Source organism: Molossus molossus, unplaced genomic scaffold, assembly GCF_014108415.1.
Source record: "Molossus molossus isolate mMolMol1 unplaced genomic scaffold, mMolMol1.p scaffold_m16_p_8, whole genome shotgun sequence".
Taxonomy (NCBI): Eukaryota; Metazoa; Chordata; class Mammalia; order Chiroptera; family Molossidae; genus Molossus; species Molossus molossus.
In genome coordinates, this window is record NW_023425402.1 from 95,738,519 (window position 1) to 95,754,169 (window position 15,651).

At 37.7% G+C, this 15,651-nt stretch overlaps 1 protein-coding gene across 7 annotated transcripts in view; it reads right to left on the bottom strand.

Annotated features, from left to right (window-relative positions):
- SHPRH (SNF2 histone linker PHD RING helicase) overlaps nt 1-15,651 on the bottom strand; it is an 86,167-nt gene that overhangs the window by 18,639 nt on the left and 51,877 nt on the right. For 4 of the 7 annotated variants that reach the window (XR_004957553.1, XM_036247867.1, XM_036247872.1 and 1 more), the window contains 4 exons: nt 14,123-14,266; nt 12,911-13,012; nt 10,783-10,854; nt 7,027-7,215 (listed from right to left, as the gene is read on the bottom strand). Coding sequence is in view for 6 of the 7 variants with exons in the window: in XM_036247867.1 (XP_036103760.1) it covers nt 7,027-7,215; nt 10,783-10,854; nt 12,911-13,012; nt 14,123-14,266 (507 nt within the window). In the remaining variant the exon portion in view is untranslated. Of the gene's footprint in view, nt 1-6,115; nt 6,148-7,017; nt 7,216-10,782; nt 10,855-11,995; nt 12,143-12,910; nt 13,013-14,122; nt 14,267-15,651 lie in introns of those variants that run through there. The other 3 variants (XM_036247870.1, XM_036247869.1, XM_036247871.1) reach the window with 3 other exon arrangements.

Consider the following 15,651-nt stretch of genomic DNA (forward strand, 5'->3'; position numbering starts at 1 on the left):
AATTGATCTTTCCCACCTACCTACCAGCAGCTCTAGAGGAGCTTAATAAACTCAGCAACTTCCACGGGGTCTTATAGTGAGCATTACGTATACCATAATATTGTATATACCATTTACTGATTTTCTCTAGATATGGAACACAAGCCTATGATTAACAAAATGTGAATGTTTAAAAATTATAACATATGTCCGGCTGGTGTGGCTTAGGGTGCTCAGTGGTTGAGCATTGACCCATGCACCAAGAGCTCACCAGAGAGAAACATCCCATCAATGTTTCTCTCTGTCTCTCTCTCCCCCTCCCTCCCACTCTATCTGATGATAAATAGAAAAGTCTCCTCAGGTGAGTATTAAAAAAATGAAAAATAAAAAATTAATCAATAAAAACATAAAAAAATAAATAAAAATTATAACATAAAAATGATACCATAACACAAATTAGAATATGGAGAGAAGAAAGATTTCCTCATATTTTAAAGTGAGGAGTCAACATATACTTTCTAAAACTAGTATTTCAAGAAACAAAATTTATGTATATAACAAAGTCATACATAAGTTCTCTATAGCTAAAGTAGAAATTGCTCACAGTGGCAGGGCAAAGGAGGGAGAATGGAGGAGAGTGTTACTTTTCATCCTGTGCTTTTGTGTGAATTATTTCTACTAAAAATAAATACAGGGTGGGGCAAAATTAGGTGTACAGTTCTTCACATAGAGAATAATACAGTAATTGGTAAATAATAGTACAAGAACAAACTGTTTCACGTACTCACAGCTGTAAACTTTCTTTTGCCCCACCTGTATTATACTTTTTGTTTACCCTATTTCTTATAGATGAACAGGGTTTTAGGGGAATCAGTGGGAGGGCTGCAATTCTGGGTCTTTTTAAACTTATTTCCTCAGTGATGCGATTGGGATTGTGTTTATCACAAGTGAACAGGTCTTCTGAATTATGTGAGCACTCTAGTGCTATGTGCTATTTACCTGCAATGCCTCTTTCTGCTCAGGGTCAAATGAATGCCTAGTCTGTGCTATCTGCCACAGATGGTGAGTCTCAGCTTTGTCAGAGGAGGGACAGTCACATCTGAAGCCGAGCACTGATAATATTTTAATTTTCCAATTTTTACTTGGATTGATTTTTGCAATCTTTTAAACATACTGCAAGAAGAAAAGGTCGTAAGATGAGAGATATTTTGAAGATTCACTGTACTAAAGAATATCACTTTAAAGAAGACAAATTTATACAACTTAGCTCCCCCCTTCATAAAAGAACTATGTTCACTAACCAGTAATATGACCAATTGGATTATGTGATGATGTGGATTATTGGATTCACTGATAGGCAACAGATTTTTCTTTAGGTTTCTTTGTTGGTTTGTAACTTGCAAATAACTTGAATGTTTCCCATTATTATTCCGTTTAGAGGAAGTCATCGGCTGTCTTGGTATTTTATGACTTCCATTACTTTTATTCTGGACTTCTCTTTTTGAAGTAGAGCTAACCCTTTCAATGTGCCTGTGCTACCTATAATTTCAGCTAAGACCAGTTAACACAGTTTTATTTCTGTCTGCACCTGTTCGCCATGCTAAAAACCCACACTGGTAGTGACAGATACAACTTGGTGATGTAATACAGCTTGCGTGATTGGTCTCATAAAGCAGGAATACTTTTCAAGCAAATGCCTAAGGCGAGTGCTGGCTCTAAGCATTCATATGTTACCTGAACGAAGTTCAGTGGAAACTCCACCTGGGCTGTGGGGAATCTTACAAGGGCACGAGGCCACCAAATAGCATCCTGTTCTTTTAAACACTTTGAATAATGATTTAAGTTAGCAATGGGAAAAAATTAAAAAATTTATTTGGACCCAAAGGGTCTTAGTGATATTATATGTAAATACTATTCAATTGTCCGTTCGTCCGTCCGTCCGTCCATCCATCCATCCATCCATCCATCCATCCATCCATCCATCCATGCATCCATCCATCCATCCATCCATCCATCCATCCATGCATCCATCCATCCATCCATCCATCCATCCATCCATCCATGCATCCATCCATCCATCCATCCATCCATCCATCCATCCATGCATCCATCCATCCATCCATCCATCCACTGAGTACCTGTTACATGCCAGGCATTGTTCTAGATGCCTGTAGTAGTAAATAAAACAAAGTGCAAGTTCTTCATAAAGGTAATTTCATAAAGATCATTTATGATCTAAACCATACAAGTCTCCACTGCGTGTTCAATTTATTGCAAGCTATTGTTACCTCAACACCAGACTAACAGTTCAGAATTACAAGTGCTAATTTGGCCAGTGGAAAGAAATAGTTTTTTGCAATTACTATTGTATTTACCTATAACATTCATAACAAAAACACACAATTGCATTCTAAGTTTAGCAGTTACTGTTCATGTATAAGTAACTTATATAAAAATATTTAGATAACTATATTTAAATATAATAACTTGTGGATTTTACCAAATTATTTTATGTCAACTCTAAACTCAGCCAGAATCTTCCAATCAGTTTTTTTTCACACAGATGTTTATTTGAATTATAGTTAGAAAGTAAAAGACAGACTTCACAAGTCACCTTTGAATCAACGGAACAAAAAAAAAGAAAAAAGAAGAAAAGAAACAACAGGGTTCTATGCACAGCAGCATAGTAGGAGCTGACATGTGGTATTTCTAGGCTTCTCTGGGAGAATGAATGCAGGAATATAGTATTTTTTTCCCTACCATAAAGACTGCATAAAACATATCTACTATCAACAAATTTACTTGTTAAAAATGATCCCATATCTACTAAGTAAAAATCTATGGGAATGGGCCTGGAAAGCAATGTTTATTCTAAAAAGCAGGCCAGTTAATTATTAGATACTCGAAAGGTTGAGAAGATGAAGCCCTGCGCATGTGTGTGGACGGTAGAAAGGCAGCTGCTTGTGGTATCACTATACCCACGTAGTATATTTTCTCCTGGGTAGAAATTCTCATGACATAAAAACCTTGTCCACTATAGGGTCAGGGTTTCCACTGACAAAAATGCTTTGTATGAAACCTAGCCAAACTTAGGACACAGGGAACATGCCACGTGGGGCTTATGTTCTGCCAGGAGGCCTACTTCAGCATCCAAAACGCCTGGCAGTTGTCAGAACTTGCAAGGGGAATTTTGTTTACTTTGTGAAATGCCCAGTAGGTTCCAAGGGTCATTTAGGAATACTGTCACACTGTTGTCAGGGTAGATACAGTCTTTAACTTAAATGCATCCACTAGAGAACATTATGATCTCAGTATTCATTTTATATCTATGGTCAATCAATAGAATTCCCTACATTTTGAAAAACCAGTAGAAAAAATGTCGTGTTATTTAATACTATTTTTATGTTCTCCAAATACCTATCATCTGAAATCAACTATATAGCTAAGCATATGATATTATATTATACTGTTTATTATGTCCAAGAGCCTCACCGATTGGTTTAGGGTGAAATAAATATTCTAGATCACACAAAAACTGTAATGAAATAACAAAAATTACTTCTCAGGACTGCTAAATGAAGATCAGAGATTTGATAATCAATAATAATCATAAAAAAAACAACACCCTAAGTTTAGAAACAGTTTGAACTAATATTTACAAAATTTCGGAATAATGCCTTCACAGAGCCATCTATTTTATGTCTGGTAGAGCCCCCACTCCACGCTGGATGATGTGACCATCTGGTGGGAGAGTCCTACATAGTCAGAAGGCCCAGGGAGAACCCGAGAAACACTGAGCAGACGCTTCAAGGAGAAGTGGCAGACACCAGGGCAGACATGGGACAGAAGCAAGGAAAGGGGGCAGGTGGCAGAAGGCAGGTGGCGGACACAATGGTGACAGAAGAGGCAGAGGGAGGCAAGGAGAGAATGCGGAAGAGGGATAAAACCTGCTTGTATAACAGGTACAATATTCGTCATATATTTAATAAAAGAGAGACAAGTACATATTCATCTATGACAAAAAAAAAAAAGAAATCCAGTTTAGTATATTCTGTAGTCTTATAATTTTTTACAAAATGCTTCAATTAATTCATGTGTTCAGCAAAAGCCATGAAAGACAGGAACAAATCAAATCATAATAAACACAGCTGTACACTGATATCCCTGTCCCAACAGGACACGAAACGTAACTGTCCTAATCTCTGTCCTGGGGTCCAGGAAAGCTGCCATAGGATAAACAGGTGTTAGGTTTGATGGGCTCAATGACTCAGGTTCCGAGGCAGTACTGTTTACTGGTAGCCACAGCAATCTCTTCCTAAACCTCCGTGCATCAGGCCTGACACAGCAATTCTTTCTTATCTGCCCCCTGTACTGTGAATGCTTCCATCGAAGAGTCAGCAGCCCTTCTTAGCCACGAATGCCATCTTTGGCCCTTGGGATGCGTGAGGCCAGAGGAAGAGATAGAAGAGAAAGAAGAAAGAGCTAAGAAAGACCATTTTTATGAGAAGGCAAGGGAGAGAGAACTACGGGGGTGGGAAGAAAGGGAGGGGGGACAGAGAAGGAAAGCCGTTCTTTCTGTGTTGAGTGAGGTACATAACCAACTATAGATATATACAGCGCACTTGGACAGTCCTTTCAACACCTGGGTCTCACCACTTCATCTTCTCCTTTTTTCCTTCACCTCACTTGGGTCACCCACTTCTCCAGTGACATCTGGAGTACTGAATACCTGTCCTCTCTGAAAATGACTAATTCACATTGCCTATTCTCTGATAAGAACACCTGCCCTTAGAGCTTGTTTGCTCAATAGGCCAACCTACACTTGTTATTTGATTTCAATAACATCTCTATTTTCTCTCTGTATGTCAACAGTTTGTCTTTTCAAGAAATTTATATTACCGATTATCCCTTCTCTCTCCTATTATCTTCAATCTATCATTCTTTACTGGAGATTCAATATGCTCAAGAATCCTTTCTCTTAAACAGAAGAAAAGACAACACCAAGTCTTTCTGTACTTCATTACCTGCTTCTGGGTACAACTCTCATTCTTTACTTCTCACAGCTCAATTTCTGAGAGTTGGGCATTTTCTCTTCCTACTTATTCACTTCCTGTTCATGCCTCATTCCATGCCAATCTGCTTTTGGACCCTGCATTTCCACTGAAAGAGCTTCTTCTGAAGTCATCAGTGATGTTCTCTGGCCAAATTAGTCCATATCGTGGCTGAGCCACCTTCAACATCAGCGGCTGGTAACTGCCTCCCCACTGGAGCAGTCTTCCTGTGGCCTCTGTCGACAGCATCCTCTCCTCGACTGCCAGTGCCTCTAGCTGCTCCTTCTTGGTCTCCCTTTTTAGTGCTGCTCCCTTTATTCCACCTGAGTTCTACAGGACCTGATCTAAAGCTAACTTCTATGTTCCTTTCCTTAGGTAATGTCATTCACTGTCATGGATGCAAAGATCACTTATGCCAATGACTAAATTTTTTTTTAATTTTCAGGTGCACATGTTGACACGTTACTGGAGAGTTCTACTTGAGTATCTTAGGCACTCCTACACAGATAGTATGTCTAAATGCACTCCTCTTCCAAATACCTCAATACAGTAACTGCACCATTATCCACCGGATTACTTTACACGCGAAACCAGGGGTCACCTATGAAAGAAATCTCGTCAGCCCTACCACATTCTATCTTGCTAATCAACTTTACTCTAAATAGCTCTCAAATACATCCACTTCTTTCTACCTCAACTGCCACCAACGTAATCACAGCCACCATCACTACTGATGTAGCCTCCTAAACTGATTTCCAATGTTCTCTACTCGAGTATTCTCCAGAGAGCAATGTGACTGACACTTTCAGGTTTTACTCATGGAACAGTAGGAATAAACAGCAATTAAATTCTTAAATTCAACTATAGCTTCCTTGGAAGGGGCATCTTCACAAGTGCCTAAAACCCTAACATCTTGGTTGACACCGCCGAAGCGGCAGTGTGAACTGTGGTCACCTCCACCACAAAGCCACCCGCAGACCGCAGAGAGAGCTGCAAGGACCGGAGGGACGAAGGGGGAAGACCTTACCACCTCGCGCTTCCCAGCACGCTCCGCCGTTCCCCTGACCACTCCTTCTGGCCTGTATCCCACCGTACATTCATCATTTATTTATCACATCTGTTTGGTTGGGGGGAAACATGTTCAAGAAAAACATAGAGCAAAAAAGTCTAGTACAGGCTTTTCATTAATAAATGTTCCTCAGGCAGAAAGTCCAATTACAAATCCCTTTTGGATTTCAAATTATAGTCAGTTTATTGAAATTCAGAATGAAGCATGGGGGAAAAGAAAGCCAAGTTTTGGCTGCACCGTGAAATACCTATCGGTGCCACTCGAAAGAGCACTAACTTCAGTAACCAACCTACTCTCCTTCAACTTGGTTGACCACATCCTTTTTTTACTGATCCAGGGCTAAATGAAAGAATGAGGAAAAAGCTCTTTAAATAAATCTCTAATGTAACCAGAGCTCTATTTGTAGTAGATGGAGATACTATAGAAAATAATAGGAAACAGGAATTCTTTTTTATTTTTTATCCTCACCCAAGGACATTTTTCCATTTTTTTTTTTGTTCAGGTAGAGTGGGAGGGAGAGAGAGGAAGAGAGAGAGAGAGAAACATCGACGTGAAAGGGACACATCGAGTGGCTGCCACCCGCACGACCAACCAAGGCCGGGGACAAACTGCAACCGAGATACGTGCCCTTAGCGGGAACCGAACCCGGGTCTCTCCGGACCACAGGCCGATGCTCTAACCGCTGAGCCAAACTGGCCAAGGCAGGGAACAGGAATTCTAAGAAGGTACTTTCTGGCCACAGTGGGCATGCCCATCGCGGACTATGATGGAGCGTGTTCTTGTGTGCTTCCCTCAGGCGGGTAGAGGGGAAGGCTTTGGGTAGCATGTCCACAGGCAGACAATGGCTTCCACACACTCACAGCTTGATTCTGACTTTGATTTCTCATTGCTCTGACTACACTTCTACATTTTCTTCACCTACTTCACCTTCACAGGGATGTCCTCTTCCTGGCTGGCTTTCTCTGAGGTGAAGACGTAGGAGATTTCTTTGTGAGATGTGTTCTGGCGGCAGATGGCACACTTAATGGAGCTTCGGTGGGACCCCACGCTGTACTGTTCGATAATAATGGAAATGCATTCGTTGCAGAAACAGTGCCCACAGGTCAGGACTGCCCACTGGAAAAGAAAGCACAGAACAGCCTCACTGAGATGCCACCGAAGATGCCTTCCAATTGAAAGGAGGCGGCGATTCCACTTCCTATTTCATGACATCAATATTACTTAAGTCACAAAAGCTAAGTTGTGCGTGGAAATGAACTGTGTTTTAAGTCCAATCAGAGTAAGCATTCACAGCCTGTAGTTCTGCTCACACTAACAGTGAGCACACCAATCTTCAGTCATTGTTATTTTGTAAGAAGCTGGTGTTCTTATTTCAGTATTTAGGCAGAATGTGAATCACCCCTTCAGCACTCCACTGGCAGATATAATACAGGGATGAAGAACATTATTTGGAGGTAATATCATACTCAATATAGTCTATACAACTTTTAAACAGATTTACATTTTCATGTGTTAAAGCTTTTATTATACAGGAAACAAGATTAGTATCTCGGATTTATTTTAAAAGTAGTTCTGACCATGGCCAGTTTGGCTCAACAGTTAGAGCGTCGGCCCAAGGACCAAAGGGTCAAGAATTTGATTCCTGGTCAAGAGCATGCACCTGGGTTGCAGGTTCAATCCCTAGCCCTGGTCGGGGGTCGTGCGGGAGGCAACCAATTGATGTGTCTCTCTCACATTGATGTTTCTCTCTCTCTCTTTCCATCTCTCCATCTCTCCCTCTATCCCTCACTTCCACTCTATCTAAAAATCAATGGAAAAATATCCTCAGGTGAGGATTAACAACAACAAATTGGTTATGGATACATTTTTAAAAATCCCCATATAAACAAATAAAAAGATATTTGTGAAAACCCCCCTGCTGTATTACAAGAAAGGTATAACACTCTTTTTCTGGAGTAGATTATGGGGACTTCCCCCCTTTTTGGAAGGGGGAGGTGTAGAAAAGTATTACATTTCATCAAAGTGTCAGTTGTAAAAGCTCTGACATTTTATGTTAATTATTTAACCTTTTCACCTGATAAAAACCAACATACTTTCCAGACAAGTGTGAACTTGTCTGGAAAGGGTGTGTGGTCGGGCCTTCCTGAGGTCCTTTGCAGGGTGGACTAAAAAGCCCCTTGGGAAAGAAGCCATGCTAAAGCAAGAGAAACTGCCGTCTACAAGCCTGGTTTCAAAACGCTGGCTGGGAAGGGGAGGGCGCTCTGGGCTCCACTGGCTGAGGCAGTTCATCAGCTCTCCAGTGCCCCCCTGCTCGCAGGACTGCGCTGGGGTCCCCAGGAGCTGAGGCTGCAGGAAAGGAAAGTGCTGTTTCAGTGGCGTTTTCGTAGACAGAGCAGCACTGTTCTATACCCCGTGTGCCTGTAGTGCCGCGGGGGACGAAGGCACAGTCACGATCTCCACGTGAAAAGACTTGTGCAGATTGTGAGAGCTCAGAATGGACAAGCTGAGCAGGAGGCGTGGCAGGAAGTTGACTGAAATGGCCTAAACAGAAGAACAGACCAGCAATGACTCGGGGCATTAGCCAGTACCTAGATGTTATCTCCAGTAGGTTCTCTAAATGAGGAGCGAGGAGAATTGGGGAACTAAGGGGAAAGATAATACAAAGTTCCTAGAGATCTTGGATATGAACAGGGTTAGAAAAGTAACATTTTGTAACAAATTATTTTTTTTTCCTTAAACCTCACCAGACGACATTTTTCCATTTTTTTGTTCAGATAGAGTGGGGTGAAGAGAGAGAAAGAGAGAGAGAGAGAAACATCGACGTGAAAGGGACACATCAAGTGACTGCCACCTGCATGACCAACCAGGGCCGGGGACAAACTGCAACCGAGGTACATGCTCTTAGTGGGGACCGAACCCGGGTCTCTCTGAACCACAGGCCGATGCTCTAACCGCTGAGCCAAACTGGCCAGGGCATCTTTTTTTCTTATCTTTTTTTATCCTCACCGAGGACATTTTTTTTTGCATTTACCTTCAGATAGAGTGGGAGGAAGAGAGAGAGAGAGAAACATCAATGTGAGAGGGACACATTGACTGGTTGCCACCCACACAACCCCAACCAGAGCCAGGGATGAACCAAAACCGAGTTACATGCTCTTAGCGGGAACCGAACCTGGGACTCTGTGGTCCGCAGGCTGACGCTCTAACTGCTGAGCCAACCTGGCCAGGGCTTGTTACACTTATTGTAAGCCAGTATGTTCTCCTAATTCTAGAAGACCTGGGTTTTGCTAGGACTAAATAAAATAATGTACATGGAAGAACTGTGAAAACTGAAAATGTTTAGGACAAACATTAAATAAAATTTGAGGCAATCCAGTTGCATGAATCTCATCCAAACTAGAAGCAAAGAAACTACTTATGCTACGGTCCTTTCCATTTTTATTATAACTTTTATCACAACATATTTATCACTGACTTTATCAGAAATCATCAGTATGTGTGCATTACTATTTTTCGGCTCAATTACCAATGTAATATCTATCTATCCCTTTAAGATTTACTATCAATAAAGTGTCTTTTATTTATTTATTTATTTTTTTATCCTCACCCGAGGACATTTTTCCATTTTTTGTTCAGGTAGAGTGGGAGGGAGAGAGAGGAACAGAGAGAGAGAGAGAAACATCGATGTGAAAGGAACACATCAAGTGACTGCCACCCGCACAACCGACCAGGGCCGGGGAGAAACTGCAACCGAGGTACGCGCCCTTAGCGGGAACCGAACCCGGGTCATCTCAGGACCGCAGCCCGACGCTCTAACCGCTGAGCCAAACCGGCCAGGGCAAAGTGTCTTTTAAAATGTTACCTTCTTCATGAATCATGGAAACTAAAAGTTACTTTCTTTCTGATTACTGCTGGTCAGACTATGGAACTCAATAACTTTCTACAGTCAGTTCCAAAGAAAAAATACCCAAGAACACTCATGTAATAGTAATAAACTTACCTTTTAAATTTTGAAAAGCAATGAATATCCTGATATTGTAGATACTGACTTACCATACAAAGAAGGAATTTATAGTTTCGTAAATCACAGTTGGTAGGATAAAAATAAAAATCTCTCTGAGGAAAACTAATAACATGCCACCAAGTTTATAGATATTTGTATACTAATATTCACAAAGAAATAAACTTAATTGCTATAATGGTCTAAGTTCCCCTATGAATGTTGTTATTTGTACTTTAAAGCCTGGTATTATTTTCTGTTAATAACGGTAAATAAGAACTATGTTACTATAGCTATGAAATACTTAAGTAAATCTCTGTGCTTTTATTTTTGTAAAATTATCAAATAACCATGTTAAAATGACAAAGTTAAATTATTTAAATCCAATTTTGTGACTGGAAACAATTTTCAAAACTATGCATCTTTAATGAAAAAGATGGAGTAAGTCTAGACATATGTTTTCATCTCTCACTTACAGAAAATCATTGCTCGAACATGAATGGTACTAAGCATGTCCGCTAACCTCCAGCCCTACCTTCGAGATAAATGTGTTTGCCTTGCACATAAAGTTGTTGAGAAAGATGGGGGTTAGGGGTCGGGGATGGGGGGGAAGAATGTATGTAACAAGCCTTTGAAAGCTGTGAGTGTTTTATAAATGCATGTGAAGTTTACTATAATTTCACCTGTTTTCCCAGCTGCCGAGCACAGATTGGACAAGGTTCTGGATTAATCCCTCCTGATGTTTTGTCTTGAGACTATCCAAAAGAGAATAATTCAAAAATATATTAGTTACATTTTAAAACCTGATACATGTTTTACAACTCATTTATGGAAGTAAATTCTAGTAATTGTAATTTTAATAACCTAATGATTAAGATAACCTAATAATTTATATATTATTATCTAGTAGTATTATTCTTGGGATTTACAAATAACATTTATTAAGGAAGTAAAAAAAAGGAAACAACTTTTATTATAGTCTGTTAATGTTATCATATTGCTTTAGTTTTGGTTATCATAGAAGGCAAAATGAAAAGACAAATACAATATAATTAGTTAAATTCTCAAATTTTATTTTCAAGCTAGATTCTGTTGTAAAGAAATTAAATATCCTGCATGTTGGCTTAGCATGGGCTCACAGACATGGAAGTGGCTGCATTTATTTCCTAACTCCTTATTAATGCCAGTTTCTTTTCAGGATCCTTTTCCTAATCTCATTAAGGAAAAGCAAATGACTAGAAATTAGAAATATTGATTTGAGACCTAACTATGCCTGGGAATTGTGTTGAAGTATATATAAATTGCTGTTCAAAATATCCTTAAACTATTTAAAAAATTAAAAGAGTTTCAAAAAAGTCATCAAATGGGCAGGTTTTCAAACTGAAGAAAGGATCACTTAAAGTGTTTAAGTCTGTGATTTCACTTGCCAAATAGTTAAAAAAAAAATTATTCTTGAGGACAGCCTCTCTCTACTTTCAAATATGCAGTACAGTATTAACTAAGTCACCATGCTGTACATTACATCCCCAAGACTTTTTTATTTTATAACAAAGTTTATCTTTTGACTCCCTTTACCCATTCATTTCACCCACCTCCATAACTGCCATCTCTGGCAACCATCAATCAGTTGTCTGTTTCTAGGAGCTTGATGTTCTGTTTTATTTTTTTTTATTAGGTTCCACATAAAAGTAAGATCATATGGTTTTGGCTTTGTCTTATTTCATTTAGCATAATGCCCTCAAGGTCCATCCATGCTGCTGCAAATGGCAAGATTTCATTCTTTTTTATGGCTGAAGAATATTCCACCTTCTTTCTCTATTCATCTGTCAGTAGACAGGTTGTTTTCACATCTTGGCTACTACAAATGATGGCTTGTTATTACCTGCTTCTTCTATAAAGAAGTAGACTTCCTCAACAAGCAGAAGACTCTTTATAAAAGAGTCTATGTGGTTGCCTAGTATTATTCATAAAATTTCTTCTGGAGACCTTCTTTATGCTTTGGAATCTCACTGGGACTTTACCAGTATCTGACATGGAAAAAAGCTGACGGACAATATAACATGTTAATCTTCATTATTCTGTAGCATCTTACATGTAGGCCATTCTGCTCTAAGTGATTTATTTACTTTAATCTGTCAAGTTTGGCTGAATTACTAACATCTTATTAATAACTACTTGATCCAGTGCCTATGATATGTCTACATCAAATTACTCAAAATTCCATGAGGCCAGGGACAAAATATGTCTCTCTCAAACTTCTAGTACAATGCACATACATAGCAGATACTCAATAAATATTTGTTGACTGTCAGAAAAATTAATTATTTTAAAAATTTGTCTATTATCTTTTATTTATTTCAAATAAACTTAATCATAAAAAACTGGGATTATAGCCCATGTATAATGTTATTTTTTTCTTCTTAACTTTCTAACATGAGCATTTTCTTATCTCATTTATTCATGAAAAATACCATTTAAAATATTTATATCATGTCATGAGAATAACCCATAACATATAAATGTAATTTTTGTTGAACATAAATACAGTCTGTTTACACTGTCCTATACTATATAATACAAACCTTTATATTATCTGTGCAACATATTTTCTATAGATCATCATCTTTTGTGATGTGTGTAGCTATTGTAGACATAGCTAGTACTTATATAAGTACCAAAAAACAAATAAAACATTGATTTTAGAAAACCCTGTACCATTAATTATGGCACTAATAGTTTAAATGGAAAGAGTCACTATATAGTTTATTGATAACAGAACAAGAGAAAAAGTAGCATCTTTTAAAACAATACCTTCTCCAAGTTGGTTAGGTAAAGAAGCTGCCCAAGTTTTTTCTGAAGCTGTGATGTAGCAACAGCTTTATCATTTAGTAGCTTTATCCGATTTTGCTCTACCTAAAAAGCAAAACAATATAACTTTATTCTCTCTCAGAACAATGGTAACATTATATTAGCCATACATAATTCTTCCTCAATAATATAAATGTGTCCTCTTTTAAGAGAACTCATTTACATGTGAAAACTCAAATTTGCAAAATGGGTACTAGATAATATATTTCAAAAGGAAATGTAATTTTTTTGCTTAAAACTCAATGTAGATTTGTTAAATAGGAAGCTTTCCTATACACTTGAAGTCAGATTAAAAAAAAAAAAAATCAACCCAAATTCTATTTGTGTACTATTTTTCAGTTATACATCCATGGGATAAAGAAAAACGAAATGATATGCTACTCTGGTCAGAGTGATTTTAAGAAATCCAGAGAAGAATCTCCATGCCCCCATAATCTCTATGGCTTCCCTCAGTAGAATACGATAGACAAAAAGGAATATAAAAATAAGAGGAGTGTGTGTGTGTTGTTCTTTTTTTAAAAGAAAGAAACACCGAGAATTTCATTTCAAAAGTTAAGTAAAATAGTATGTAATGAGTATTAACAAGTTTTATGAATTACAGTCTCCAAGCTCTATAGAAAGATTTAAAAGATTAAATACATGCAAGGAATAAAAATAAATTAAAGAAAATAATACTTTTAATATGGAAGAGAAAAGGTTGACGAAGTTATTTTTTAATTCTGAGATACAAAGAGGGATTTCTTAGATAAGTTGTCAATATCTACTCATTATTAGTAAAGGAAAACACTGCAAAAGAACTTGTTGGTTGTTCTTAAGAAAGACTTTTCTATTTCTGAAAAAGCTTTAGTAATAGGATATATGTCTGACCAAGAATATCTTTAGGTTTTGTCACACAAAAGTTGTTCAAAAACAGGTGAATGTGCAATCTAGAAAGAAACAAATGCACCGAAATATTATATTTTAAGCAAGTACTAGATATAAAATTGCTCATTTTTGACCTACATAATCAAGCAACTTCATATGGGTCAAACTAAGAGAAGAGATTAAATATATACTTATTGAAGAGATCACTGCCCTGACTGTCTCTTCTCTGAGTCTTGGATTCTTGTGATATCTATATGCTGTGCTCTTTTCTGTGGTTGACTTGCAAATTACCTCATGTGGTTCAATGATATGAAGAACAGGTGGATTGGGCTTTGGTTCCCTAGGATGACGAACTCTTAGACGTTCTGTAGCCATTGCCAGTTCATCAACGGCAGATACACGATTCCTCAGAGCCATCCAATATTCATGAAGCAACTGGAGGAACAGAAAAGACAAAGATATTGGCAAAGCACATAATTAAAATTCGTTAAAACCACCAAAATGTGCCTTGGTACCAAAAATCTTCAGTGAGGTCTTATGACATACACATTTTTTCCTTAAGTGTCTTAGGTACAAGTAATTCTTAGTCAATTTTTAGGATGAGAAAGTACGACTGGAAATTTCCATAGGAGACTGCAGAGTATTGCTTTTTTAGATTCTTAGGAAGAGAATACCCAAAGATTTCTTAGTAGGACCAAAGAACTTTATAGCTCCATGTTAGGCTAGTGGAATCTCTGCTTTATTTTTTAGAGAAATATCTTTTATTATATTTCACATATTGAAAATAATACGGATATATGATAATGAGAATATTAAAATACACGAGTAAGTCCCATCATCTAAGAAAGAGAACAACATCAATTTCTTAGAAGCTTGTGTTCCTTCTTAACTGTATCACTTTTTCCTCACACATTTTTCCTTCGTTGCCCCCCCACCCCGAATAGGGTAACCATTATTCTAAGTTGACTTACTATTTCATACTTTTCACGGACATATACTACTATACACATTCTCAATAACCTGAACATATATGTTTCTGAAATTTATAGAAGTGGTATCAATCATTATAAAACTTTGGATATGCTTTCTTCACTAACATTCTGCTTTGAGGTAGATCCTGACTGATGTGTGTAGCAGTAGCTCACTCATTTACATTGCTGAGGGGTTTAGTCTGCAATGTTATGGAGAAAAGGCACAAAGTTCTGGGAGAACTGCATAAGCATTCCTGACACACAGCATGTGGCCAATCTGAGCCTACAGGAAGAATGTAGGGCCCCGTGGACACTACACAGTACTGCCTTCTTCCATGGCACACTGTAATTAACTGTGTCAGTATACTTTTACATCAAATAGCAATGTAAAAAGAAAAAAATGATTATGAACCAATGATTTTAATACTGTAAAAATATCTTTTCCTACTTTATCAAACATATGAACTGATATCATAGACAACATGCCTTCTTTTTCTGGATATTCTTATCCTGCTTTAAAAGGCAAAAACTTTAGACTAAAAAAATATATTGAATGGAATTATAATTTATAAAATAAAACACTTCGTTCACTGCCTCGCCCATCTCACCCGAAAAGTAGGATAATAGATTAATAAATCCAAATACAAAGAAAAATTCAAAATTAATTAATTCTGGACTCTCATCTCAAGGTCAGAGTTATAATATGATGAAATTATAAAATATTATATGAAAAGTGACTTTGTGCATTATTAATTAATATTAATATAAATAGTAATTCTCATACATTGAGAAATACTATGTTTTCCAATTTTCATTCAAAATTGTTGATGGTTCGTTGTTATTCACAGA